Source organism: Bipolaris oryzae, assembly GCF_000523455.1.
Source record: "Bipolaris oryzae ATCC 44560 unplaced genomic scaffold scaffold_153, whole genome shotgun sequence".
NCBI lineage: Eukaryota > Fungi > Ascomycota > Dothideomycetes > Pleosporales > Pleosporaceae > Bipolaris > Bipolaris oryzae.
The window spans coordinates 1-24,733 of record NW_006911429.1 but is presented as its reverse complement, the minus strand read 5'-3'; the positions used below and the strand labels follow the sequence as shown (position 1 = coordinate 24,733).

The 24,733-nt window shown below is 51.7% G+C and overlaps 10 protein-coding genes across 10 annotated transcripts; 6 read left to right on the top strand and 4 right to left on the bottom strand.

The window, feature by feature from the left end:
• Nucleotides 1-106: 106 nt before the first annotated feature.
• COCMIDRAFT_8220 (uncharacterized protein) lies at nt 107-2,706 on the top strand (the record flags this gene model as incomplete). The annotated part of the gene is made up of 2 exons (XM_007693123.1): nt 107-1,371; nt 1,440-2,706. 2 exons carry the CDS (start codon nt 107-109, stop codon nt 2,704-2,706), a joined length of 2,532 nt encoding a protein of 843 aa, XP_007691313.1.
• A 727-nt stretch (nt 2,707-3,433) lies between these two features.
• Nucleotides 3,434-5,002, top strand: COCMIDRAFT_104251 (uncharacterized protein; the record flags this gene model as incomplete). Its single annotated transcript, XM_007693140.1, has 2 exons — nt 3,434-3,941; nt 4,017-5,002. The coding sequence occupies 2 exons, from the start codon at nt 3,434-3,436 to the stop codon at nt 5,000-5,002; spliced, it is 1,494 nt and encodes a 497-aa protein (XP_007691330.1).
• A 758-nt stretch (nt 5,003-5,760) lies between these two features.
• On the top strand, nt 5,761-6,551 carry COCMIDRAFT_104296 (lytic polysaccharide monooxygenase; the record flags this gene model as incomplete). Its single annotated transcript, XM_007693139.1, has 3 exons — nt 5,761-5,812; nt 5,871-6,197; nt 6,268-6,551. The coding sequence occupies 3 exons, from the start codon at nt 5,761-5,763 to the stop codon at nt 6,549-6,551; spliced, it is 663 nt and encodes a 220-aa protein (XP_007691329.1).
• Nucleotides 6,552-8,471: 1,920 nt separating this feature from the next.
• On the bottom strand, nt 8,472-10,111 carry COCMIDRAFT_104274 (uncharacterized protein; the record flags this gene model as incomplete). Its single annotated transcript, XM_007693138.1, has 2 exons — nt 8,472-9,407; nt 9,458-10,111. The coding sequence occupies 2 exons, from the start codon at nt 10,109-10,111 to the stop codon at nt 8,472-8,474; spliced, it is 1,590 nt and encodes a 529-aa protein (XP_007691328.1).
• Nucleotides 10,112-12,015: 1,904 nt separating this feature from the next.
• COCMIDRAFT_39749 (uncharacterized protein) lies at nt 12,016-12,696 on the top strand (the record flags this gene model as incomplete). The annotated part of the gene is made up of 1 exon (XM_007693132.1): nt 12,016-12,696. One exon carries the CDS (start codon nt 12,016-12,018, stop codon nt 12,694-12,696), a length of 681 nt encoding a protein of 226 aa, XP_007691322.1.
• A 334-nt stretch (nt 12,697-13,030) lies between these two features.
• COCMIDRAFT_104301 (uncharacterized protein) lies at nt 13,031-15,105 on the bottom strand (the record flags this gene model as incomplete). The annotated part of the gene is made up of 2 exons (XM_007693137.1): nt 13,031-14,916; nt 14,973-15,105. 2 exons carry the CDS (start codon nt 15,103-15,105, stop codon nt 13,031-13,033), a joined length of 2,019 nt encoding a protein of 672 aa, XP_007691327.1.
• Nucleotides 15,106-16,085: 980 nt separating this feature from the next.
• COCMIDRAFT_8214 (uncharacterized protein) lies at nt 16,086-17,583 on the bottom strand (the record flags this gene model as incomplete). Its single annotated transcript, XM_007693122.1, has 3 exons — nt 16,086-17,150; nt 17,201-17,261; nt 17,318-17,583. 3 exons carry the CDS (start codon nt 17,581-17,583, stop codon nt 16,086-16,088), a joined length of 1,392 nt encoding a protein of 463 aa, XP_007691312.1.
• A 283-nt stretch (nt 17,584-17,866) lies between these two features.
• On the top strand, nt 17,867-19,256 carry COCMIDRAFT_104280 (uncharacterized protein; the record flags this gene model as incomplete). The annotated part of the gene is made up of 3 exons (XM_007693136.1): nt 17,867-17,908; nt 17,965-18,393; nt 18,453-19,256. The coding sequence occupies 3 exons, from the start codon at nt 17,867-17,869 to the stop codon at nt 19,254-19,256; spliced, it is 1,275 nt and encodes a 424-aa protein (XP_007691326.1).
• Nucleotides 19,257-19,874: 618 nt separating this feature from the next.
• On the bottom strand, nt 19,875-21,880 carry COCMIDRAFT_8212 (uncharacterized protein; the record flags this gene model as incomplete). The annotated part of the gene is made up of 4 exons (XM_007693121.1): nt 19,875-20,642; nt 20,697-21,521; nt 21,580-21,671; nt 21,760-21,880. The coding sequence occupies 4 exons, from the start codon at nt 21,878-21,880 to the stop codon at nt 19,875-19,877; spliced, it is 1,806 nt and encodes a 601-aa protein (XP_007691311.1).
• A 343-nt stretch (nt 21,881-22,223) lies between these two features.
• COCMIDRAFT_39744 (uncharacterized protein) lies at nt 22,224-22,755 on the top strand (the record flags this gene model as incomplete). Its single annotated transcript, XM_007693131.1, has 3 exons — nt 22,224-22,226; nt 22,286-22,477; nt 22,528-22,755. 3 exons carry the CDS (start codon nt 22,224-22,226, stop codon nt 22,753-22,755), a joined length of 423 nt encoding a protein of 140 aa, XP_007691321.1.
• Nucleotides 22,756-24,733: the final 1,978 nt, after the last annotated feature.

The window sequence follows — 24,733 nt, the reverse complement described above, 5'->3', positions numbered from 1 at the left end:
CGGACTTTAACAGAAGAGGAGGAACACCGAGAAGAAGAGAACGAGGACGGCTACGTCATCAGCAGCAACGACAATACCACCACCATCAACACCAAAGCCATCGAGAATGCCACCCAAACCAGCCACCCCAGATGACAGCAGTCGCCAGCCTGCCACAGCCTCACATTCGCGAGACTCTTCGAATGCAAGCGCCCGCCATGCTCATGCGCCTGCCACGCCCAGCCAGCTCCGACAGGCCCATGTGCCCTCGGACCCGTCCACTTCGCCAGACGAGGCCATGCACCGCCGACACTACTACGACGATGATGAAGAGCCTCTTGCCGAGGCCAGTGACACTTTGCCTCATCTCGACTTTGGCGTTGGCGGCATACAACCCACAGCAGATGCCCTGTCTGCGCACTCGATCCACGAGAATGTTGGCCCGTCGGGCGGTATCATAGAAATCGACCTCGAACCCACTGTGCGCACTCGCCTGCTGAACCACCAACAACACGACGCCGGCGCTGGAAGGCCAGCGACACATCGCAGCTATGGTAGCTTTGCGGGTAGCGTTCACTCGGAGCAGAGCTTCGGTGGCGCCTTTCCTGGCATACGCGAGACGCTCGAGAGCGACGCACCAGACGCCGCACATGCGCTGCTGGGCGACGCTATTGCCGACAGCGTCACCAACAAGGCCAGCGGCGGACAGATGAGCACCACGCGATGGCTTGCCGAACGCCATGGCATCAAGAACAAGCGCATGATGTACCTCAGGTACTACATACCCATTCTCAACTGGACGCAGCAGTACAAATGGCGCTACTTGAAGGGCGATCTTGTCGCGGCTATCACCATGGCCTCCTTCTACATTCCCATGGCTCTTTCGTATGCCTCGAATCTCGCTCATCTGCCCCCCGTACACGGTCTCTACAGCTTCGCCTTCAACCCGCTCATCTACGCCATACTGGGCACCTGTCCACAGATGGTCGTAGGTCCAGAAGCACCGGGCTCGCTCCTCGTCGGCGAAATTGTGCGTGAGAACATCAAAAAGGGCACTACAGACGACAACGACGGCAGGCGCAATGCTGAGATTGCTGGTATTGTCACGTGCATGGCCGGCGCATTCATTCTTATTGGCGGCTTCTTCAGGCTTGGCTTTTTGGATAATGTCCTGAGCAGACCCTTCTTGCGTGGCTTCATCAGCGCTATTGGTGTGGTCATCTTCATCGACCAACTCATCCCTCAGATGGGATTGGCAAGGCTTGCTGCTGACCAAGTATCTCACGGAAGCTGCTTGGACAAATTTCTATTTCTCGTCCGCAATGTTGGCAATGCTCATGGTCTTACATGTGCCGTATCTTTTACTGCGTTTGCTATTATTATGTTCTTCAGGTATGTTGTTCGACACCAGACGTCTGGTAATTCCTCCTGTCTGATTCTCCTTGCTCACAATGTTGCAGAGAGTTCAAGAAGCGACTGCAGCCACGTTACCCCAATGTCGCATATATCCCGGACCGCTTTGCAGTCGTTGTGCTTGCTACCATTGTCACCTGGAGATATCGACTTGATGAGCAAGGGCTTGCGGTCCTTGGCGAAGTAAACTCGAGTGCGAAGCTCTTCTCAGTCCACTTTCCCTTTGACACATCGCATCTGAAGTATGTATCGGACGCCATCAACACGGCCCTTATCATTGCTATGCTGGGTTTCTTTGAGTCATCTGTCGCAGCGAAATCCCTAGGCAGCGGCGAGCAGAACAAAGAAGGGGTGCAGATGCCACTCAGTGCAAACCGGGAGCTCATCGCACTGGGTACTGCCAACATCACTGGTGGCCTCTTCATGGCTCTTCCGGCTTTTGGTGGTTATGGCCGGTCCAAAGTCAATGCGTCGACTGGTGGTTTGACACCCATGAGTTCTGTTTTGCTGTCCATCATTACCATTCTGTGCACTGTATTCATGCTGCCTTACTTTTACTACTTGCCAAAGGGCGTGCTTTGCGCCATGGTTTCGGTTGTTGCATACTCACTTGTTGAGGAAGCACCGCACGACATCAAGTTCTTCTTGAAGATTCAAGGCTGGTCTGAACTGATTCTCATGGGCCTCATCTTCTTCATCACCATCATCTGGGATCTGAAGCGCGGTATCGGCGTTGGCATTGGCCTGTCCATCCTGCGCCTCATCCGCCATTCGGTGCGCCCACGGATTCAGATCCTCGGCCGCGTGCCTGGGACGACCAACCAGTTCTCCAACGCAGAGCATGCTCCGGGAGACGTTGAATTCATTGAGGGATGTCTAATTGTCAAGATTCCAGAACCCCTGACTTTTGCCAATACAGGCAACCTCAAGACGCGTCTTCGGCGCCTAGAAGACCACGGCACTGCTAGAGCGCACCCAGCCTTGCCGCGGGTTCGAGATGCGGAAAACAACAAGAACATTATTTTCGATGTACATGGCGTTACGTCGCTTGACGGAGCTGGCGCTCAGGTGCTTGCTGAGATTGTAGAGTCATATAGAAACCGCGGAGTTCGAGTGTTTTTCTGCAGAGTGCCCAGAGAGTCGAGTGCGGTTTACAAGCTCTTTGGCAAGAGCGGCATTATCGAAATGTGTGGCGGGAAAAGACACTTTGTACACAGCGTCGAGGAGGCACTTCGTATGACGGAGACGGAGCGTTTAACGGAGGAATGGGGAAGTTCCGCGGAGAGCTCCCGCGCGGTTTCCAGCCGGGCGTGACGACGAGTTTGCCACTAAGCATTGGGATCGTACGACATGAGCAAAGGCGTTTCTAGCATGGCATTGGATGACACGGCGTTTTGAGCTTACGAGCATAAAGTAGACGAGTGCGTATATGCATACATAGTACCCCATGAAAAAGGGCGTTGGGAATCAAGAAAAATTTTGCGCTTACCAGCAGGAAGGTCTGACATGCGTCTCTGCTCCGACACTGCGGAAATACTAAGTTTGGCGCCATTGTAGTAAGAGGAGAATGCGGGTCTTTTCGCACGCGGAGCTTGATCTGGCGCCTTTGGTCGACGAAGCAAGCGACAAGCTTTGCGACTGAGCTTGGCGGCGAGTGTTGGGCCCCGGTTTTTTCTCGAGGGAGCCAGGCTAAGCAAGTCTTGATAAGGCTTAGCATGTCTTAACAAGTCATGCCACGGCCACATGGCGCCTAGCGCTGTATTGAGCCTCGCAGCTCATCGGCCCTAACGGCCTCTCCGCAAACATTCACTGGACGGGAGCGGGCAATGCGGGGTTGCGGGCACGTCATGTGTCAGTGGACCGCGCACGCATGGCCTGCGCACTGCTTACCAGTCGGGCATCGCATCGGGGCAGCGAGGAATGCTCGCAACGACGTCAGGCCATGTATAAAGCGTTGCCTGACGGGCCCCCCCTGTGTGGCCTCATGAGCACACTGGTCGGCCAGTCCGTCTGATCTCATTTCCCAAGCACCTTGACTGCCATGGCAGACACCAAGTACGAAGACGCTGAGCAGCGCGAGTACGTGGAGCCCGCTCCTCCCATGACGGCTGCCCGTTATGTGGTAACGCGTATTCCAACCCTCAAGCCCGCGCACGACAAGGTCGCAAATCCCATCGCCCTTCTCCGCATGCTCAACCTGCAGCAATGGCTCTTCTTTCTTGTTGCCTTCTTTGCTTGGACTTGGGATGCCTTTGACTTCTTCACCGTTTCCCTTACCATTGAAAACCTCGCCGAGACGTTTGGCAAGACCAAAGCCGACATCACGTGGGGCATTACGCTAGTCCTCATGCTGAGAAGCGTGGGCAGTATCATCTTTGGCTTGGCTGCTGATCGCTATGGACGGAAGTGGCCGTTTATTATCAACAACATCTTGTTCATTGTCCTCGAACTCGGCACCGGCTTCTGTTCGACATACAAGGAGTTCCTGGGCGTACGCGCCTTGTTTGGCATTGCCATGGGTGGGCTGTATGGTAACGCTGCTGCAACTGGTACGTTAGGCTGTTCTTTCTCTCCCTAGTCCGTACATACATGTACCCAATCAGGAATCTAACATCTGGAAACAGCTCTCGAAGACTGTCCCGAACAAGCCCGTGGAATCATGTCGGGTATCCTGCAACAAGGCTATGCGTTCGGTTATCTACTTGCCACGGTCTTTGCACGTGCCTTTGTTGATACCGTCGGTCATGGATGGCGCCCGTTGTTCTGGTTCGGTGCAGGGCCTCCGGTTCTTATCATCATCTTCCGTCTCTGCCTTCCAGAGACGAACGCCTATCGCGAACGCCAGCGTATCCGTGAAGAACAGCCCAGTGCAGCCAAGGCATTTGTCGAGGAGGGCAAGGTGGCCCTGAAGAGACACTGGCTGCTGCTTGTCTATCTTGTGCTCCTTATGGCCGGCTTCAACTTCATGTCTCATGGCAGCCAGGATCTTTACCCGACCATGTTGAAGAACCAATACAACTTCTCGGCAAACCAGGTGACGGTTACCCAAGTCGTAGCCAACCTAGGCGCTATGACTGGGGGCACGGTTGTTGGATACTGTTCGTCCATTTTCGGCCGTCGCATCAGTATCATTGTCATGTGCTTCCTAGGAGGGGCGTTACTCTATCCCTATACGTTTACCTCGAGTGATGCCGTCATAGCCGCAGCCTTTTTCCAGCAATTCTGCGTCCAAGGCGCGTGGGGGGTCATTCCAATCCATCTCATGGAACTCTCGCCGGGCTCATTCCGCACGTTTGTCGTGGGAACTAGTTACCAGCTTGGCAATCTCGCTTCGTCTGCTTCATCTACCATCGAGGCCACGATTGGCGAGCAGTTCCCTCTGCCACCAAAGGGCAAAGTCTCGCGGTACAAGTACGGCCTGGTCATCTGTATCTTCATGGGGTGTGTGTATGCATATGTTATCTTGCTGACCGCAGTTGGGCCAGAGTATAGGGGCCGGGACTTTGACGCTGCAGCGGATGAGGATTTGGCGATTGCCACCGGTGCAGATGTGGGCAAGTACGAAACCAAAAAGCAGGTGGAAGATGTGGAATCAAGGCCGCGTGCGTGAAACATGTTTAACCGGAAGATGGGAAATGTTTGGGCGCGAGGCTGGATTTGTCAGTGGGGCCAGGAGGTTCCTCGGGGTCGGGCCAGCAGCCAAGCCGCGACGTCTTCGTTTGTATCTTCACCATGCTCGAAAAGTAACGGGCACACTTGGCGCTGCCCTTTCGGCAAGCGACCAAGGCCGAAACCCTTTAGCCACGGACTTGATTAATGAATCCATGACACTTCCAAGACGTGCTATTCCATTGGTGTCGATAGACGATTCCACTCTAGGACCCACCACATCGGGGTTCAAGTGGAGAGACTTTAATATTGTGCTGGCTGTGTGATCGCACGTCCTGTCGTGGTATATTATGGCGCCTATAGGCCTGACGTAGGTAATCTAAATTATTCTTGCTTCTTATTGGCCTGATTGGCTACGCTCTTCATGCGGAATCAACATCCGTCTCTAGTGCCGTATCACCTGTAGAGTCTCGCCAACCCAAACAGATTGTCTTCATATCCAGCAATCTATGCCACGCATCACGCCGCCTTGGATGGCGGTGCTCGCCATTCCACTGCCCTCAATCTTCGGCTCCTTGTCGCGGCTTTAGTTCTAAGCGATGCTATTGCCGAAGGCTGTGTTACATTTAGGCAGCGTTCCTATGCGATGGTGTCGGGTATAAGTATAGGGAGCCTGGTAGACAGTGAAACAGAACCACAACTCTTCATCTGTCTCTCTTTATCTGCAGCATAAACAGAGACTTTTTTTTCCTTACAAAGATGAAGGTTTCCGCTGTTATCCTCGCTGTCGCCTCTCTGGCCAGCGCTCACTGTATGCCTATTTAGCATTTCCATTTTCGAACCTAACCCCAACTGATTTCTTCTGCAAGACACTCTCCCCAGCATCAACGGCGGCGTACCGTGGGCTCACGTCCGCCAAGCCAAGAACTGGCAGGACAATGGCTTCGTCGGCGATGTCACCAGCAACGACATCCGCTGCAACCAGCTGAAGCCTGGCACTGCCACCATGACCGTCGCCGCTGGTTCCAGCGTCAAAGTCAGCGTCAACCCCAACGCCTACCACCCAGGCCCATTCCAGTCCTACCTCGCCAAGGTACCCGCAGGTGCAGACATCAACACCTGGGACCCCACTGGCGCAGTCTGGTTCCGCATCTACGCCGAGCAACCCAAGTTTGGCAGCCAGCTGACCTGGTTGGGTAAGTCATCTCCTACACCATCTTCCCTTGGCCACCACTGAACCCACACTAACAATCTTCTTCACTACAGCCGCCGCCAACTACGACATCAAGATCCCCCAGTGCATTGCCCCCGGCAAGTACCTCATGCGCAACGAGCACATTGCCATCCACACCGCCGGCCAAAGGGGCGGCGCACAATTCTACCTCTCCTGCGCTCAGATCGAGGTCACCGGTGGCGGCAGCACGTCGCCCAGGAACCTTGTCGCCTTCCCAGGCGCATACAGCGCTACTGACCCCGGTATCTTGATCAACATCAACTACCCCATTCCTACCAGCTACGTGAACCCTGGCCCTCCTACCTTCACTTGCTAGAGTGATTTGGATATGTAGGAGGCGTAAGGTAGTAACAGCGGGGTCCTGTATATAGATATTTTTTCTCCATCCCTCCTGTTGCTGGGGAAGATCCGAATGGGGTTGGGAGGGTTCGAAAGCCTTTTTCTTTTCTTGCCTTCCTACCAGATTATGATATGATGTTTTTATAGAAAATGTAAATATGTTCTATGAATGAACACCTTCTTGACTTGAGGTACCATATCTGTCAGAACTGATTAGGTTGTTGAGGTGATGTGCGTGCCGCTATTGTAAGGAATCATCTCCTTGCGTAGCTTCCGTATCGTTGGCCAGAGCGAAAGGAGCCCGATATTACGCGTAGCCTTTCACAAACACACGATGACGCCTTGACATTACAAAAATCAGTTCAGATGGCTCGATATGATAAATCAGCTGTTGATATCGATCTCAAAGCCATAACTCCCTTGTGCGAAGATTCAGTGGCAGGCACCTCACTCAGTAACAGCTCCCGAATGAATTATACCTCTGGCAACCCAATTTGATTACTACATCGATATTCTCAAAAAGAAAATAACAGTATCAGTTATAGAATCACTACTACTAAAGACGACCTGATTTGCATTAGACCAAGGCATTGGAAAAAATTACAACAACATGGTCATAGGTGTCGGTACAAAGAAAACTTTTGGAGGATACAGCCACACGTCACACAGGGTTTGAAGTGCTTATTCTGTATTTCTGGCGACTGAAGACATTGAATGCCTATAGGTATTGGCCAGAATACTAAAATGTAGGCGATTTGATCCACCAGTTGGGTGGTATCGAGGACGAAAAGTGGGTGACCGTCCATATCGCCAGCGAGGAAGTAGTTGAGCCAATAAAAAAAAGGCCAGCGTTGGCTATTATTTTCTGTATGCGAATGACTTGGGTAGTGGTTCACTGTGTTTTGCTGTCTAGTGTTGAATGAATTAGCATGAACACATCGTGTAAACGAAAACTTACTCTACTGACAGCTTCATTTTTTTTAATCACACCAAAGTAGAGCAGCAAAGAAGCCGTTGGAGTGTATGTGTGTCTATGTGTGTGAAGCAAGAAGACGCGCTAGTAGGACAGAGGAAATTATTGTACATTATGGGAGGTGTTGAAACTGGATTATAAAACTTGATGGAAAAAAAAGGAAAGTGGATGATTTTCATATCTCGCACATGTGAACTGATTTATCCCAGCAGACATCTCGCCACAAAAGAAATATATAGAGTGCTTATACGCAATCCAGGCTTGGTTATAGTAAGCAGCAGGAATTGAAATAACTTTCGAGCGTTTTGAATGACGAAGGCATCACAATCACGCCCTGTTTACTACGGATAACAGAACGACTGCTTACTCTGGTTTTAGCTTGGTTCTGATTACCCAATAAGTGTGGATTGAAAAAGAAAACCGATGCAAAGGGTACCGAGAATTTGATTTAACAACTAATCTTTGACCCTAATGTCAGAATGCAAACTAACTTGAGCAACGGGCTATAGGAAAAAAACAAAACTCCCCGTACGATTTCTGAATATGTAACAAGGAAATTACCATATGGTGCAGCAGAGGAAACAGGTTCCGAACTTTGATAATATTGAAGTCCTCATGGCTGATATTTGTGTGCCGTGGGTGTCTTTGAAAACAGATAACTTGCCGTACTACTACCCTGTAACACAAAGGCTCACTTAGGCCTCTTCTGGAATATTTGCCAAGTTTTTACGGGTATTGTTCCAAGGGAAAATTGGAATACCAGCTCTTGAGTATACTTCTCTAGGTAGAACTTCGTCGACGAGTACAGTGGAGACAGATTCAGTCATGGCGATATACTCACTGCATTGGCAAACTTACTGAATATGGATGTCGAAATTGGCAAATTATTTGACGGCTAGACCGGGCAATTTAGCTACGCTACAGTTAAACTAAGTTGCTGATGTTAGCACTACGTAATCTCTCATCCGAAACCAAAAGCTCGTGCGGGAACCATTCTGCTAGTTTTCCACCGGGTCTACCCGGATCTTCAGGCAAGTCGTCCTCTTCGGTTCCAGCAATCATTATACCGAGAGCAGCTCCAGAAAGCCAGGCCCACACCATTCCTTCTCCACAAAACCCTGCTGCGATCCACTCTCCACATTGGTGATCGCCATCTGACATTCCCTTTCGCTTCTTAATGTCGCGTCCCGTCAACTTCGCGTTCAATGGACCCACGAAGGGGAGAGAATCACCGGTTATACCGATGATCCCAGGCCACACCTGCTTCAGCTCGCTTCCCGCACCCCACTTTGGATGGAATATTGCTGGGAATATGCCTGCAATGTGCGTGATTGTCAGAGGATCCAACACGGAACCGTCGTCGTAGAGGCCGACTTGATCGATACCTTGCTTCAAAGATCGCTTGAAGCCGCCCCCAATCATCAAATCCCCTTTGGTGTCGCCTGAAGCTGGCGGTATTTGCGTAATGTAGTCAAACGCATCATCGTATATTACACCCCAGGATTTTGTACCGTCAGCATGTGGGAATCGTTGCCCTGGGGTCTGGGCGGACATGTGAGCTCTTGCTCCTACAATCCTACTCCGCAATCCAGGAACAAGGTGGCTTGCGAATGCATTGGTGGTGTGAACTACTTTCCGGGCAAAAATAGTTCCTCGGGGAGTTTTCAAAGCATAGGGGAAGCCTGCTGGGGCATCTTCTGGAACGCTTATCGATTCTACGGGAGTATTCGTCTCCACAGATAGATGAGGAAACTCGCTCAGTAGGTTATTCCAGATGGACGTAACGAACCGGTAAGGCCAGATGGCACCTGCTTTATAGGATAAAGCACCCATGACACTTTCGTTGACACCACACATCGACTGATGTCAGTTTTTAGTTTTCTTTTTGTTCAATTGGTAATTGTACAAACCTTCTGAGCTTCATCCCCGTTCCATACGGCAATCTCAATCTCGGGGAGCCATTGCTTCAATGCATCAGAATCAGCGACGGCCTTGGAGAAGCTTTTGCTGTCCAGAAAGAAGTCGGTCGTTTCGACCTTTCGAGCTTGAGCAGCCTCGATACCTTCGCTTTCACATAGTCCAGTCAAATAACCAACATGCAGAGATTGAAAGCGCACCAAGGCGGCAGCACGATCTTTGGAGAATGGTTTGCTCAGCAGAGAAAATGATTCGTATGGGGAAGGTTTGATATGTCCGCCATTCCGAGCGGTGGCACCGCTGCATAACTGTCGAGCCTCGAGAACAACGACCTTTTCGTCCGGACTGGTGTTACTACGGCGTCGCTCGTGGAGTAACGATCGTGCCACGGATGCTCCAGCGATTCCAGAGCCTATGATGGCCACATCTGCGGTTTGTGGTAAGGAAGGCGAGCTTGCATTGATAAGTTCAGGATATGGTGGATCATTGAGCCAGTAGGTTTGGGTTGGGTTGGGGTTAGGAAGGCCCGGAGATTGCGATGCACGCTTCAAAGCTCGGCTGAATTCGGTCGACAGAGCTTTCAGAAGAGAGGCTGTTGCAATACAGACTTTAACTAAATCCTGGAGAGTCGAGAGAACGACACCCATTGCGGTATGATCTGCTTTTGAAGCTGAGGTGCAAATGTGGTTGGTGCGTAGTATATGCAAAGAGAGACACCGTCAGTAGTAGTGTGCTGGTCTTGGCAATACCAACCCCCGCTCACATCGGTCCGTTCACCCTACGAACACATCGTCAGGATGAGGCCACATGGAGTACATAGCCAGGTATATTCTTGTAAATTGCTTGGAAACGATAGATCTATGTAGGTACCAGGAATGCCCAACGGTCATTTGCACTCTAGACAAGAGTTCATTGTCGAGTTTAGCACAACATTATGTCGTAATGGTACGTGTAATACTCTTCTGCACACTGGAAGGCTAATAAGACAAGCCGGAACATGTCATAAGGCTAAAGGGCTCTTCATCGTTTGTCGCCTTCGATTAAAGTTTCGAAACCTTGCATGTTCCTTACGTTATGAGTCTTTTTCCGGCCCGTTGGGTGGAGAGAGAAATGCTTGGTATGTAAGGGTATCGCTGAATAGTCACCTGCTGGCATCCAAAAGGCACCGACGGCTGCCGAAGATTCGAATCAACCTTTCCAGCCGCCGACGTCACTGAGGATGATGTTTGTCTCCGTGTTGTCATTGCGCGTCAAGACTGGCCGAAGTCCTCAGGTGTATGTAAGCTCTTCTTGGCAGCTCAGTTTATCTGTCTGGACCCGCCCATCAATACCCCTTGCGCTGGCGCACATTGGAAGCTCGCATAGCACATATATTATTGGATACTCTCCAATAATAAGATCTACCCCAGGATCCTGGACCTATATATGTAAGGCTAGCGTATATAGCAGCAGCGGTAGCCCCGGATGTGGCTGGACAGATATAAGTATATCATGACACCCATCCTGTTAAGAAAGCGCGGCAAAAGCTCGACTTTTTGTTTTGGAGGGATCTGGAGTAATTTCTGGAAATTTTGTTTAAAATTGACATACTATTTATAGAATCAGCAGATGTTACTGCGAAGGAGCAAGGAAGTAGCCCATCATAGTTTGTATATTTCTCTACACACACCGTAATCCTGATCAGGAACTGAATGGCAAACCTACCGTAAGACTGAAACTGCAAAAGGGCCGATGTAGCTTAGCTTTTCAACCTTAAACCAGCCGTCGGGAAGCTGACCAAAGCACCACGAATGAGATGTTTGTAACTAAATGAGGTAATAGAAAGTACAGACTCGGACGGGAGCCCAAACTCCATGCGAGCGGACACAAGAAACCTAAAGAGAGTGGATACCAATAATTACAAAGCAAAGTTTTTCCACTGAGAACGCCTGTAAACATGGCCTGAGGATTGCTAAGAGGTTGCTATGACTAGCGTAGCTCATACACACGTACTCCCCGTCAGCTTACATACTTACTTACTGACGATCACCATTCTCGTCAAGAGGTACCATCAAATCGGCGGGACACTGATGCTGTACAACCCCGCTTGTTTCTTCCGGACCAGTCCCGGGGCATCCGATCTCCGGAGTCTCTGTCACTAAGATTCGGTATCGTGATATCAGGATCTAGACTTCCATACACCATTCGTAGATGGTTGTTTTTGCCACATACCAGGAGAGACAACATACATACTACATGGTGAATTACGACGTAGTTCCTACTAAGACTCGACCTCGACTAGGAAGTAGTAGTAGTCTGGTCAGATCTACATATTTCGTGTAGAAAATTACCGATGTGAAGAACTTTGGACCTACACACTTACTACACACGCAGGTCATAAGCCGGCACTTACTCCGAAAGGTAAGCAAACAGAGTCTCTCCCTACCTCCAAGCAACGTGAAATGAGCCCATCACTCTGTATATAAATACAGTTGTAATTCCCAGGTTGGATGGTATCACAACACTCCCTTCCTCACTTCTACTAAGATCTATCACCACTCGGTTCCAAACAATGGCTCCCCTTATGTCCTACGTCCTGGCCCTCGGTGCCCTAGCCAGCACTGCCCTAGCCGCACCTAAATACCCCACCGCGGAGCCAGTCAAGTACCAAAACAACACTCTGTACACCTACAAGTACCAAGGCTGCAACGGCCCCGCCTTCATCTTCAACAACTTCCAGCCCAACACGTGTGCTGTATCCATCACCCGCCCGGGCCTCAACATCAGCCAAGCCATCGCCGCCAAACTCACCCTCGTCAAGTCCGGCCTCCTCGTCCGCAACGAGGCCGGGTACACGGACCCCACGTTCGTCGCGTGGAATGAAGGCCCACAGAGCAATGCGGATGGCCCCCTTCAGTGCGGCACTGTTCGCGACAGTGAGGTCGTCAAGGGCGACCGGCTGTGCCTCAGCACTCCTGACAATCAGAACGACCACGGTTACAGCTACTACCGTGACGATAGCGCGGACGAATCCGATCATTGGGAGAAGAGGGAAACTGATGAGTCGGGTCTTATACAGAAGAGGGACGCGCCCCGCTGCACTGGTCAGCAGCATCCCGATGCTGTATTCATTGCTGGAGCTATCTACACCCTTATTAATGTTCCTGATGAGATCGCCGTGGAGCTTGTGGTTTCGGTTCTCAATGGCGTGACTACGATCAGGGCTGAGCTTGATGTTTATATCGTCGGTTAGCTTGGTGATAAGTAACTGCCAGCCTGGTTCTCCATAGTAGAGTCTGGTGTGCCATTTTTTGTCAGAGCTGGAACTATGTTAGTAATGGATAATTGTACGGGAAGTTGTTATACGTAATTAATTCATTCTTCCAGTCACGGTTTGCTACTCCACGCGTGACTAGGTATTAAACATTTACAGTCGACATTAGCTTTGGTATGCTCAGTTGGGGTGACATTGCAAAACACTTAACATACACTTCCTGAAGTAACAGGTAATTGATCAAACCCAAGGGACCGTGACGTAGCATCAGTAATGAATAAGGTATTCCATTCAGTATATGCTGTACACGCATTTACAGCCGAAGTTTACAAGTCTTACTCCTCGAAACCCCCTTATCACTCTCACTCGTTGCCGTCAACGTAACAGTCGCCTCACTCGACGCCCTACTCTCCCTTCCAACTGCCACCTTAACCGTCTTTTGTTTCCCAGCACCCGCATACACAAGCGCATTCGGCAACGCGACCTTCCAGCCCTCGCCCTCGACCTTGGCTTCCAAACGATAGATATCGGAACCAAGGTAAGCAGAGAGATCTTGAGGGTGGGGGTTAGTGCTGAGTTGAGCGGCTTTCCCCGTATTCTTCAGCTCGAAGGTGCAGTATGTGGCGTTCTCGTCACTCAAGGACGGGCCGTCTTGGGCTACCTTGCCGGATCCGAGCTCGATGCCGTGCTTGGTAGATGTGGTGGCGTTGGCGGCGGCGGTGGATGCTACACCGACGGTATAATGCAAGACACCAGCCTCATCACGAAGCTTCTCGAGGATGTAGAAGTGCAAACCGTTGGGCTCATCGATGTATTCGTATTCCGAACCAGAGTTTGTGCCGGCGTGGAACAGAGCGTCGACGAGTTGTCGGTAGTCACCGATGGTCCAGTACCGAGCTGTGCCGTTTGGAAGGTAGAAATCAATCTGGCGGGCATCTTGAGGGTTTGCGTCGATGACCCATTGGAAGGGTTGAACTCGGTCGCTGTTCTTAGTTTTGCTAATCATCACGCCAGAATCGGGGCAGAAGGAATCGGCACCCATGCGGTCAACAACTTCGACATTGTAGTTGTTATAGCGGCGGCCGTCACAGAGCGGGTCAACAGTGACGTTGCATGGAGGTGCAAGGTCGCCTGTGGAATCAAAGGTGATGTTAAAACCCATGAGGCTGCCGACTGGATCGACTGATCGAGCTGTGAGCTGAGCAATCACTGGGCCAGAAGCAGCGAGACCAGACCGGGATATCTGCAAGATGGGAGTCGTGTCGATGAGGCCAATCTGGTGCTTGTCACGCATCGTGTGCAGAGAACCCATGGAAGCACCTTGAACAGGAGGGATTTGCCAGCGCGTGTGTGGACCTCCAGGACCGTTGAAGCTACCACGAGACAACATACTCCAAGGACCGGTATAGGTACGTCTAGCAGGGTTACTGAATGGGTTGTTGTAGTTGTCGCCAATGCCAAGCAGGTGCGACAACTCATGAGCAAATGTAGCCATGCCACTCGACTCTCCCTGCGTAGACGAGCCACCACCTGCGTTGGGCCAGATCGTGGAGGCTGCAGCCCACGAAGACCATTCAACATAGCGAGTACTTGCCCAGTTGGGCAGGGAAGAGTTGCCGGGAGGTCCAAACTCGGCGGGGACATCTTCTTTGGAGAGGAACTTCATTTCACCGAATTCCTGCCATGTCGACGACTCATCCTGGCCCGCGGAAAGAATGAACGCCAATTCGAATGCGTCCGCGGTTGCATTGCCAACCTCCGCTCGCCATGCTCCAAGAGCATCAGTGCGCAGGTCGACTGAACACGGAGGACCTTCTGGGCAAGCACCTTCATTGAAGCCACCCTCCTCATCGTCGATTCCATACTGGTAGCTACGCGAGGGCATGCGATACGGGCCGAATACGGTCAGGTCGACTCCATATTTTCCAAACGAATCGCCCATCCAGTACTCGTGCAGCGTATGACCCTGGTTAATCTCACTCGGAACATTGAGAAGATCGTGGTAGAATTTGGGTACATCATCACGACTTAAGCCAGCAGCCAGCGGTTGCGGGTTACCGAAGATATCGGACTTGGCCGGGAGAGTAACCACGAAAGGCGAATCCGGATAATCGACTGTTATCATAGCGATGTTGAAGTTCCTGTCCCTGCCCTTGCGCGATGGGTCGGCCCAGTTGGTTTTCGGCGGTTCAACATAGTCTGTCGTATGATCAGCAAATCGAACATAACTCCGCTAACAGAGGCCATTTTCCTACCATCCCAAGTCATATTATCCGGATTTACCCAATTCTGAGGATCAATAGGCGTAAACGGATCCGAAGATGAGCTTTGGCGAGGAAGCACGGCAGCAGAGGCAAGCCTGAGCATTGCACTCCCAAGTACCACCATGGCGGCACCTGATGACTGCTTCTTGGCTACCATTGAGCTTTCAGCGACCCCGTTGAGGTCAAGAAGGCTTCTGGTCTAAACAGGTAGGAAAGTGAAGCAAGACGCAAAGCTTGCCAAAGCGTAGGCGGCGGGAGACTTTTGTACAATCACAGCAACATCTGGACGTGCATCCATTATCCATAACCGGCCCGTCGCAATAAAAACTCGCATCATATCACGCTGATAGCCAAGTAGTTCAACGCAAGGACGGTCGATATACGGTTTGTCGGTATATCCGGCTGCCTCTTGAGGTTAGTTGCGTTCCATCGACTGGCTTGGCAGACAAGCACCTGCTTGAATAGGGTCGATAATAGTGGATCCCAGTCGCACGCATTGTTGATCAACGTATAGTGGCACCAGGACGCCACAAGCTTCTCTGGCAGATGCTTGTAGTTGACATCATCCATGTAGAAAAGTAAAAGGTAGAAGGCATAGCATACGGCTGCTCGCGAGAAACACAATCCCCCAATCCGACGAGTAATGAACAGTCTCAATGAGACGAGGATGAAATTGTCGCTCCCTGCCTTTAGTGTATATAGGTCTCACCGCCGGTGCCATCCGCATAGAGTACGATCCTGGAAAACTTAAGCTTAGGCCATAAAAACAAGGGAGATCGAAATGCCGCAATTGCAGTTCTACTCTCTCAAGTTCCGGTTCACTAATGTTACGCATAGTCAATGTTTTGGTGGTAAATCCAGTCTTGCCAGCTACAGTGTACAGAGTAGATAGATTCAAGTGCTTGCATATCTGCAAGCTAGACTACGCTTTTGGCATAAACTCCGGGTTTGTTCGTCCCTTGGTAAAGAGAGTACCGTGGAGATGAAATTGTATAGCAATAAAGAAAAACGTCCGCAAACGCCGCCGTATGCAATGAAAGCCAGGTAAGACGGAGCAATAAACAAAGATTGACAAGTCATCGAAAGTGCATCAAGACATGTGTCTTACTCATCCTGCTTGATTTCAAGCTTGGTCTTCTTAGGACTACCATTGTAGTCATCCTCAGCCTTGCGCTTGTTGGAGGCAGCGGCAATCTCGGCCTCAGTGCGGGAGTCCTTGACAACGGGGACGCCGTGAGCATCACGCTCAATCTCCTTCTTCTCTTCCTTGGAGTTGGCACGGTCGTCCTTGCCGTTCTTGAAACGATCGCGACGCTTGTTCCAGTCGCCACTGTCGACAGAGTCGTTGGAAGCGCTGCGGTCACGACGCCTGCGAGGAGAACGATCGCGGCGGTTGTCGCGACGGTCACTGCCACCTCGGCCACCACGTCCTCCACGGTTGGATCCGCGACCACGGCCTCCGCCACGACGGTCATTGCCTCGGCTGCTGCTGAAATTACCGTTGGCCTCGCGCTGCTTCTTGCGCTTCTCGTACTTCTCCTGTTCAGTGAGTTCCCAATCTGGCTTGATTCCCTTCTCCTCGCACTTCATCACAATGTACTCCTTCTTGCCCATAGTGGTAAGCTCATTGCCATTGAACGTGGGCTTGGGGTCGAGAGCGAGGAACTGCTCTTGAGAGTCCTTGGAGTCGAACTCGACAAAGACGCTACCCTTCCAGGCACCCTCTTCATCGCGGCGCTTGCGGACCATGACTGAGCCGAAGGGGCGGAAGAACTGCTCGAGCGCAATCTGGCCGGCTTCCTCGGCCTCACCAAATCCCTTGACGTAGGCACTTGTTTCCATGGAGTTGGATGAGCTGCTCCTCAGGCGGTAGAAGAGCTCTTCTGTGGTGGGGGGTTTCTGATCGTCGCCTTCCTTAGCTGGGACGACTAGTGGCTCTTTACGCTTGACGGCCTCGCTACCAGGCTTGCTGTACTCGCCATCATCGACGACAACAAGATCGCTGCTGTGACGGAGGGCTTCTACGACAGCGGAGTAGGGCTTGAAGCGGCGCATGCGCTTGAAGGTGCAAATGTGATGGATCGAGACAGGCTTGTTCTTGGGACCCTCGAGCTCCTTGAACATGTGCTCATCGGTCGCCAGGTTCTGCGCAGAGAAGTAGAACTCGATCTGGGTGGAGTTAGTAAGCGAGGCCTAGGGTGGGAAGACGGGAGTCATACTTGAGCGCGGATCTCAGCTGGATCGTCGGACTCTGGGAGGTTGTCAAACTCTTGGTTTTGCCTGTGCGAAGAGTCAGATACTGCAAGCACCATGGAAAGACGGGACTCTGGGCGTACTTCTTGTTGCGGCCGTTGCCCTTGCTGCCACCGCGACCACCACGGTTGTCGCGACTGTTGCGACCGTTGCGATCTTCGCGGTCGTTGCGGTGGGTGCTCTTTTCGCCGGACTTTCCGTTAAGCTCCCATTTCTCCTCGCCGTCAGCGGCTTTGGTGTCAGACTTGGTCTCGGTCTTGGAGTCAGACTCGACCTTGAGCGCCTTCTCAGCCTGTGAGGTTTCGGCGGGGTTGGAGGCCGCCGCAGCAGCGATTTCGGTGTCGGCCATTTTCAAAACGGTTGCAGCACGAGTCGCGTAGGTAATGGGGAGCTGCTGCAGGAATTTTTGTGTTTATATAAGTAAAATGGAGGGTGGGTGAAGAGAAAAGGTCAAAGATGGGCGAAGAGCTACGGTTCTGCTAGTGGGGAAATTTCAATAGGACCAGGGTCCATAGGCGCCAAGTCTCACTCACTGCGGAATTGTTGCTCACCCGCTAATAATACCAGAAGACGTACGCCCTTTGGGAGCAGCGACAATACGCCGCCCCAATTGACTCACACCCGCCGTCACCATGCCGCGCAAGAAGCCGAGGTTCCATTCGCTCAAGAAGCTCGTATGCATGCCGTTTCCTTGAGTCAATGAGGCGTCCCGGTCGCTAACCCACTGCAGAATGTTCGCCAGAATTGGTCGCGCTGGTCTCTATACGCCCTTTCTCAGCTCAAGGCACCCAATGTTACGACACGCACATATTTCCAGCAAAAATGGACGGCAAAGGCGTCGACACGAGCGTACCACGGCGAGCACATACGAGAGAAGAAGTGGAAGCACATGTTCAAGCGAAATCTCCCCGCAGTAGTGCCCATGGACCACCAATATCTCGCTCGCCACGATGGCTCTGAGCAGGCGGCGGGACGAGGCATGGGCGCTGATGTCAATGACAAAGCAAAGACGCCCCCGATGACACCATACATGCAAATGGCATACTATCCGCTGGAACGGCGACTAGACACTGCCATTTTCAGGGCTCTATTCGCAAGCAGTGTACGGCAAGCCAGGCAGTTCGTCGTTCATGGCTTGGTCAAGGTCAATGGCAAGAAGGTACGTCTGACAGTGTCTATACGACCAAGAACCCCACCCAAACTGACTTCGATCTCCAGATGGTATACCCAGGCTACGCACTCAACCCAGGCGACATGTTCCAAGTCGAGCCTTCATCTGTCATGTTTGCAACCGGAGCACCCAAGACCCGTTCATCTACCGCCCGCCGCGTGACCAAAGAGAAAGCCGCGGCCCGCGCCCAAGAACGCGAGCAGAGCGGTGGCCAAACCCCCAAGCAATCAAGCGACACCAACCTGGTCATCTCACAGTCCTCGCGCGAAGAACCGACTCCCACAGAACTCAAGAAGCAGCTGCAAGACCTGATGGAGCAAGTCGATGGCGTCCTCGCCGAAGACGTCAAAGCAAAGGACAAGCAAAAATTCCGTGCCCTCCGCTCGAGTATACGCAAAGCCATTAGTTTATGGCGCTCCGCAAACCCAGAAACAATCTCAACCCTCGACGCCCAATTCGACTTCCTCAAGACGCAAATCGCTGAGCGCAACGCCGCCATGTCTTCTTCGACGTCATCCTCCAAGGACTCTGCATCGGCCGCAGAACCCCTCATTTCCGAGGAAGACCAAGCGCGTCTGCGATCTGCGTTTGAGAAGCTGAGGCTGGAAACTGAACACACTTCGGCGTGGAATAGGCGAGACGCTCAGGCACCGTATGCGACTCCCTGGCGGCCAAGGGATTACATGAGCGCTTTTGCATTTATCCCCCGCTATCTTGAAGTGAATCAAAACATCTGCGCAGCTGTGTACTTGAGGCATCCGGTCGCGAGACCTGGACTGGCTGAAGTCCCGACACCATTCCATATCGAGACAGGCCAGTTGGCATTCAACTGGTACCTGCGTAACCGATAAAGCAAATCATAGATCATGAGAGAAGGGGCGTCTGTATAACTGTAGATAAATCCGCTGCTAGCGGTGTCAATTGCATTGTATAACATTGTCTTGAACAACAACAACAACAAGAATATTTGACTAGATATATGACAGACCTGTTGCGTGTATGCAACAGCAATCTTCCCTCGTCGAAATGTGCGCCCGAACAAAAAAAGTGTGCGGCTAGGTGGTACGCTCAAGAAAAAAAAGCATGCTGCAGTCCTTTGTCAGAAACAACAAAACGCCAACATTATGATACATGAGGGCAGTAATAATATTAGTGGATAGCGTCCTCGGACTATCCCTTGACGCTGTCACGGGGAAATACCCTCTCCTCCCGATTGATTGGCCTTGGGAATGACAGTGTCAAGTGTGCCTTTCGGCGCCATATCTGCAAAGCAGAATACGACTTCAAGGATCGGGATCTACGCAGAATCCCTTTCGTGCTGGTTGCTCGAATTGCAAGGTATGCAGCTCTAACTGTATGTAGACAACAGAGTGTATATGTGCGAAGCGTCAAGACCGGGATGTGGGAACTGGTATGAATAGCTAAAGACGGATTGAGGGTGCCATTGCGGGCCCCAAAACGCACAGTCTTCAATCACCATCTGACTCTTCCTCATCTAGAGTATAGATGCTCACAGGGTACCTAAGTGTCTCTGCACTGGGCCTAGGACTCACGTCGACAACACTACTCTCAGGTGTCCAGTGGGAGCTCACTTCGGATGTCGTGGATGCAGCAGCATATTGGTGGAAGCCATTAGCGACAACGTCAGACATATCTCGGTCAGAATCATAGCCAGGCGGCTCCGTGGGCGTGTCTGAACGATAACTTGGTAGACTCTCAGTCCGCGACAATGGTCGCGAAGGTATCTCAGGAAGTGATGTGGGAGGGTATGTGGATGCTGTTGATAGCGGGGAGGAGGGCGCGTGAGTTTGTTCCCGGTGGTAAGTGAAAGGAGGGTGGTTGGCACTTCTGCCTTCTTCAGCGTCTCTCACAAGATCATTGACAACATCGTGTGCTGCCCTCAACTGTCGGATCTCTTCTTGCATCGCATCTTCAAGCACATTTTCCTGTTCGGAAATGAGGGCCCTTTTTTCTTCATAGTCAGCAATGCGCTCGCTGTCCCTCCGTGCCCAATTACCGCGCCACCACTTGCTCCATGCATGCTGGCGCGCTGCTCGGCGATAGGCACGAGCGTTGATGCGTTCTTCCCGGGCAGCAGCACGCTCAGTACGTGTTCGAAGGCTGCTACATTTGTGGCGGATCGCAGTGAAAAGACAACCGCAACAAAGGATGCCAAAGGTGATTTCAATGGCCAAAACGAAGGACGATTCTTTGGTAGGTCTTGGTGGAAGTTCAACCTAGAAGGTGTCAATTTTGGATCTTAGACGAAGACAAAGAAATGATCAACATACCGCTTCCGCTTTGTATGCTTGAGGAGCCGGTGTGCTGACCCTCAAGCTGTCATCAGAAACCTGTGCCACTTGTGCGACATGATCATGTGTCTGGGGGAAAATGTGCTCCGGGTGGCCCATTTTGATTGGCTTTTGGCCAGGCTTGTAGCGGAGGTATGCTACTCTCCACGCGCCGATGGCCTTGTCGGCAACCGTCTTGAAGATACAAGAAATGCCGTCACAGTTACTCAATTCTTGTGAGACGTTCTGCGCTTCTTTTCTCAATCGCGAATGAATAAGCTTCTTCTGCTTGGTGATGAGTGATTGAAGTACTTCAAGTTCACTTTCAAGCGCTTTTAGTTGGCGAATGTCTTCCTCTAAGGAGTGAGCTTCAGTCGCGCGAGGTGAGCCCTCGACGTTTCCAGAGGCAACAAGACGCAGAGCCTGGGGCGGCTCGCGCCAAGATTCAGCGACGTCTGTATTGTTGGCAGAGGGATCCGGGGCGGATTCAAGCCTGAGCAGCAACGGGGGTGAAGTGTGCTGCTTGAAGGAAATAGTAAAACCAGATGGTGCGTCAAGGGGTTTGCCGTCAATGGCCTTGATGTTAACTGTCAGGACTTGCGCGGCTTCTGTTTCTCTGTGGCCGTGAAGACAGGCCGTCTGCCATTCGAGATCCAAGTCGCGCTGCAAAAAGCGTTCATTCTGTGTGAGGTGGGTGAGAGCCTGGTAGGAGCCCGAGCCGGAGGCAAAGTCTCCGGACCACTCCTGAGGTAGATGTACTCCGTTCAGGGTAACGTTGGAAGAGCCGCAGGCATCATCTTGGGCATGGCTGGTGAAGCTCAGGATCTGGGGCGCGGGTCAGCAGGTGGGACGGTGGTGTCTAGTTGCCTGAAGTGGACCTTACTAGAGACTCGTCATTCTGGTCCGTGTGAGCCGGGCCAAGACAGCCAATGCATGGGACGCTGAAGGTTGCTTGCGCGTAATTGTGTTGCACGTCTGCAAGTAGTAACACCTGGTCAGCAGCTGCCTAGATATGGCAAAAGGCGGATAGCTGTGTCTGTAGTAGTATAAGAGAGGGGCATACCGAGATGCAGCAGGTCCTCTGCTCGAGCAGCTCGACTGTGGGAGTGAGTGGGCAGGACGGCGGCGAGCACAGGAGCCGCCCACGCACACGCTGTAAGCACCTTTGACCTGAACCAAGGCATCACGATCGGACGGCCGAGACAACCACGGCCAGAGAAGGGGGCAGGAGAACTAAAGAGCGAGGCTCGGACGATGGGACAGTTGGTCCCAAGTGTGTCCAGAGAATCAGGCACCAGTCGCTACCGTCAGCACTGGGCGTGCTGCGTGGCTTAGACGTCTGAAACGACTGCGAGCGATTCAGCCACGGTTTGAGGCGTCCAGCGCGTCACGTGCTTCTGGCTGTTCCGCCAAGCCCCCGACCCACGCTTGGGCCAGCATCATCGTGCAGTTGAGTCGAGGGCCGTGATATTCGCCGCCTGCTCCCACTTTGACGACGCGTATACATCAATTGAATCGGCCAGCGCCATGGTATGTTCCTCCTGGAGTCGCGCTGCCTTCTCTCGCAACTTGGCTGACTCGCATGCCAGCTTCCCTTGGGCCTTCTTACGGCCGCGACCGGCCACCCAATGCTCGTTGAGCTCAAGAGCGGCGAGACACTCAATGGGCTCCTGGTCAACTGCGACACTTGGATGAACCTTACCCTGCGAGAGGTCGTACAAACAAGCGCAGATGGCGACAAGTTTATGAGGCTGCCAGAGATCTATGTTCGCGGCAGCACAGCACGTCTACACCCCCCTTCGAAGCCAGCGCGAAACTAACATGGGCCAAGATAAAATACCTACGAGTACCCGACGAGATTGTCGACATTGTAAAGGAACAACAGGCCAAGGACCAAGCGAACCGGGGCGGACGAGGAGGCGGTATGCATGGGCGAGGAGACCACCGCGGCGATCGTGGCGGGGGAGGTAGGGGAACGAGGGGTAGAGGACGTGGTCGTGGCAGAGGTGGTGGTGGAGGAGGAGGTGGTGGCGGCGGCGGTGGTGGTGGGGGTGCTTGAACGATCTCTCGTCCATCTGGTTGCTTTGCCCGACGGTACATGCCATGCATAGACCCACCGACCGGTCGACCCAGGGCGACGTTGATACGGTGATATTCGGGCACAACGTTGCAGGACTAGAATGGCAGTCGTCGTCGACTACCTTGTCTTGCCGGGCGCATTCGCACTTGGTTACATCACGAGATACCCTGACTGTCAACTTCTACATGAGCACTGTTGTTGGCCTTGTAGAACCACACATCAAGCCTCCAGCCTTGTTGCTCCTTTTCGTAGTTGTAGCAGTCTACCAACTAGCCTCGACATATTGTCAGCCATGCGAGCTCCTACCGCCGCAGCAAGTATTCACCCATGTTCGTTATCCGTGTGCTCCTTGGATCTGGTGAGACGATTCGCGAAGTAACTCAAGCATGTGTTTAGGTCTGTGCCATCTTGGCGCGAAGCTTCATCTTCCTCGGCCGTTCTTTACTTCCAATTTTAGGGTTGTTGTTCTCGTGTATATGGCTTAGTTTCACATGTGCTGGGACAAAAGTAAAGAATGCCCAAAAGCCAACACAACCTCTCATAAGACAACCCGTTACACGATTGAAGGTATTGGGAGTCAAGCAAAGGTCCAGACTTTGCTTCAGAGATCAGGTGTATCCGTATTGAACTTCGGCATTCTTCCTGTTGCCAGCAGATTGCTAAATAATACAAGAATGCTAGCTTGGTAAGCATGGTCAGGTTAGAAGAACATTAACTTTCCCAACCATACTAGCTGACGTGAGGTAGGAGAAGGCATCTTGTAGCACGTAGACATGTCGCGCTAAGAGAAATGACTGGTGGCGGCAGATTTCCTGTCAATTCGGGGCGATCTGTGGGTATGTGCAGGGAGGAGCGCATACCCTACATAAGTAGACTAACCTGAGGCGTTTCTCGCCATGTGGGTCAATTCTGTGCTACTGTCAGTGACAACGCATGCGATGATGAGTCTGTTGGTGTTTTAGAGAGTATGCAAAGGGGTAAATGCATTGTGCCCAATCATAAAAAAGAGCAGTGATAATAACAGTGCAAATATATACTGCGTGTGGTCAGTGCGTGCAACAGTTCAGCCAATGCAACACTATCTGCCCAATCAAAATATCCACCCACTATTTTCAACACGTGATATCTCCACCACCATGACAGCTATCGAGAAAGCGATTGCGGCAATCGATTCGCAAGATGCAGAAGGTCAACTTTCATACCGCGCAGCTGCAAAAAAGTTTGGTNTTNAGGTTTNAACATTNACGCGCCGGCACNAAAANAAAACACAGTCGCGGGAGGCAGCTNCAAAAAAACGCNAACTACTCACTCTACNACAAGAATCTNAGCTTATAAAATATATAGAAAAACTATNAAAACGTGGCCTACCACCTTCTCGATCGATAGTCAAAAATTATGTGGCCGTTATTGCAGAATGGGAGCCCTCCGATAGCTAGGTTACTCGTTTTTTGCACCGTCACNACGATACCTTATGCATCAAAAAAGCCACCAGTATCGACCGCGACCGTCATCTAGCTGAAAATCNAGCTAACTACNAATTATATTTCAATCTCCTCTATNCTAAGCTNNATNAATATAAGGTTGCGCNANATAATATCTATAATATNGATNAGAAGGGCTTCTTACTCGGCCGCATCTTGCTATCTAAAAGAATCTTCTNAAAGGCTATNTGGGAGCAAAAGAAAATACGCAAAGCACTCNAAGATGGGAGTAGNGATTNGATCACGATTATTAGGTGTATCTGCGCTGATNGGAGCTCGGTAGATCCTGCGATAATCTTNGAGGGAGCAGATNGTCTTCGCGATNAATNGCTGCGGGACCTAGAGGTAGGAAAACACCAGATTTTTTGCTGCAGCAGCCNATCTNGATNGAGTAANAATNACCTCGCGCTGGCTTAGGTTNAGCAGGTGTTCGATCGCTGCACGAAGGAGAAAGCAAAACGCGACTACAGGATGCT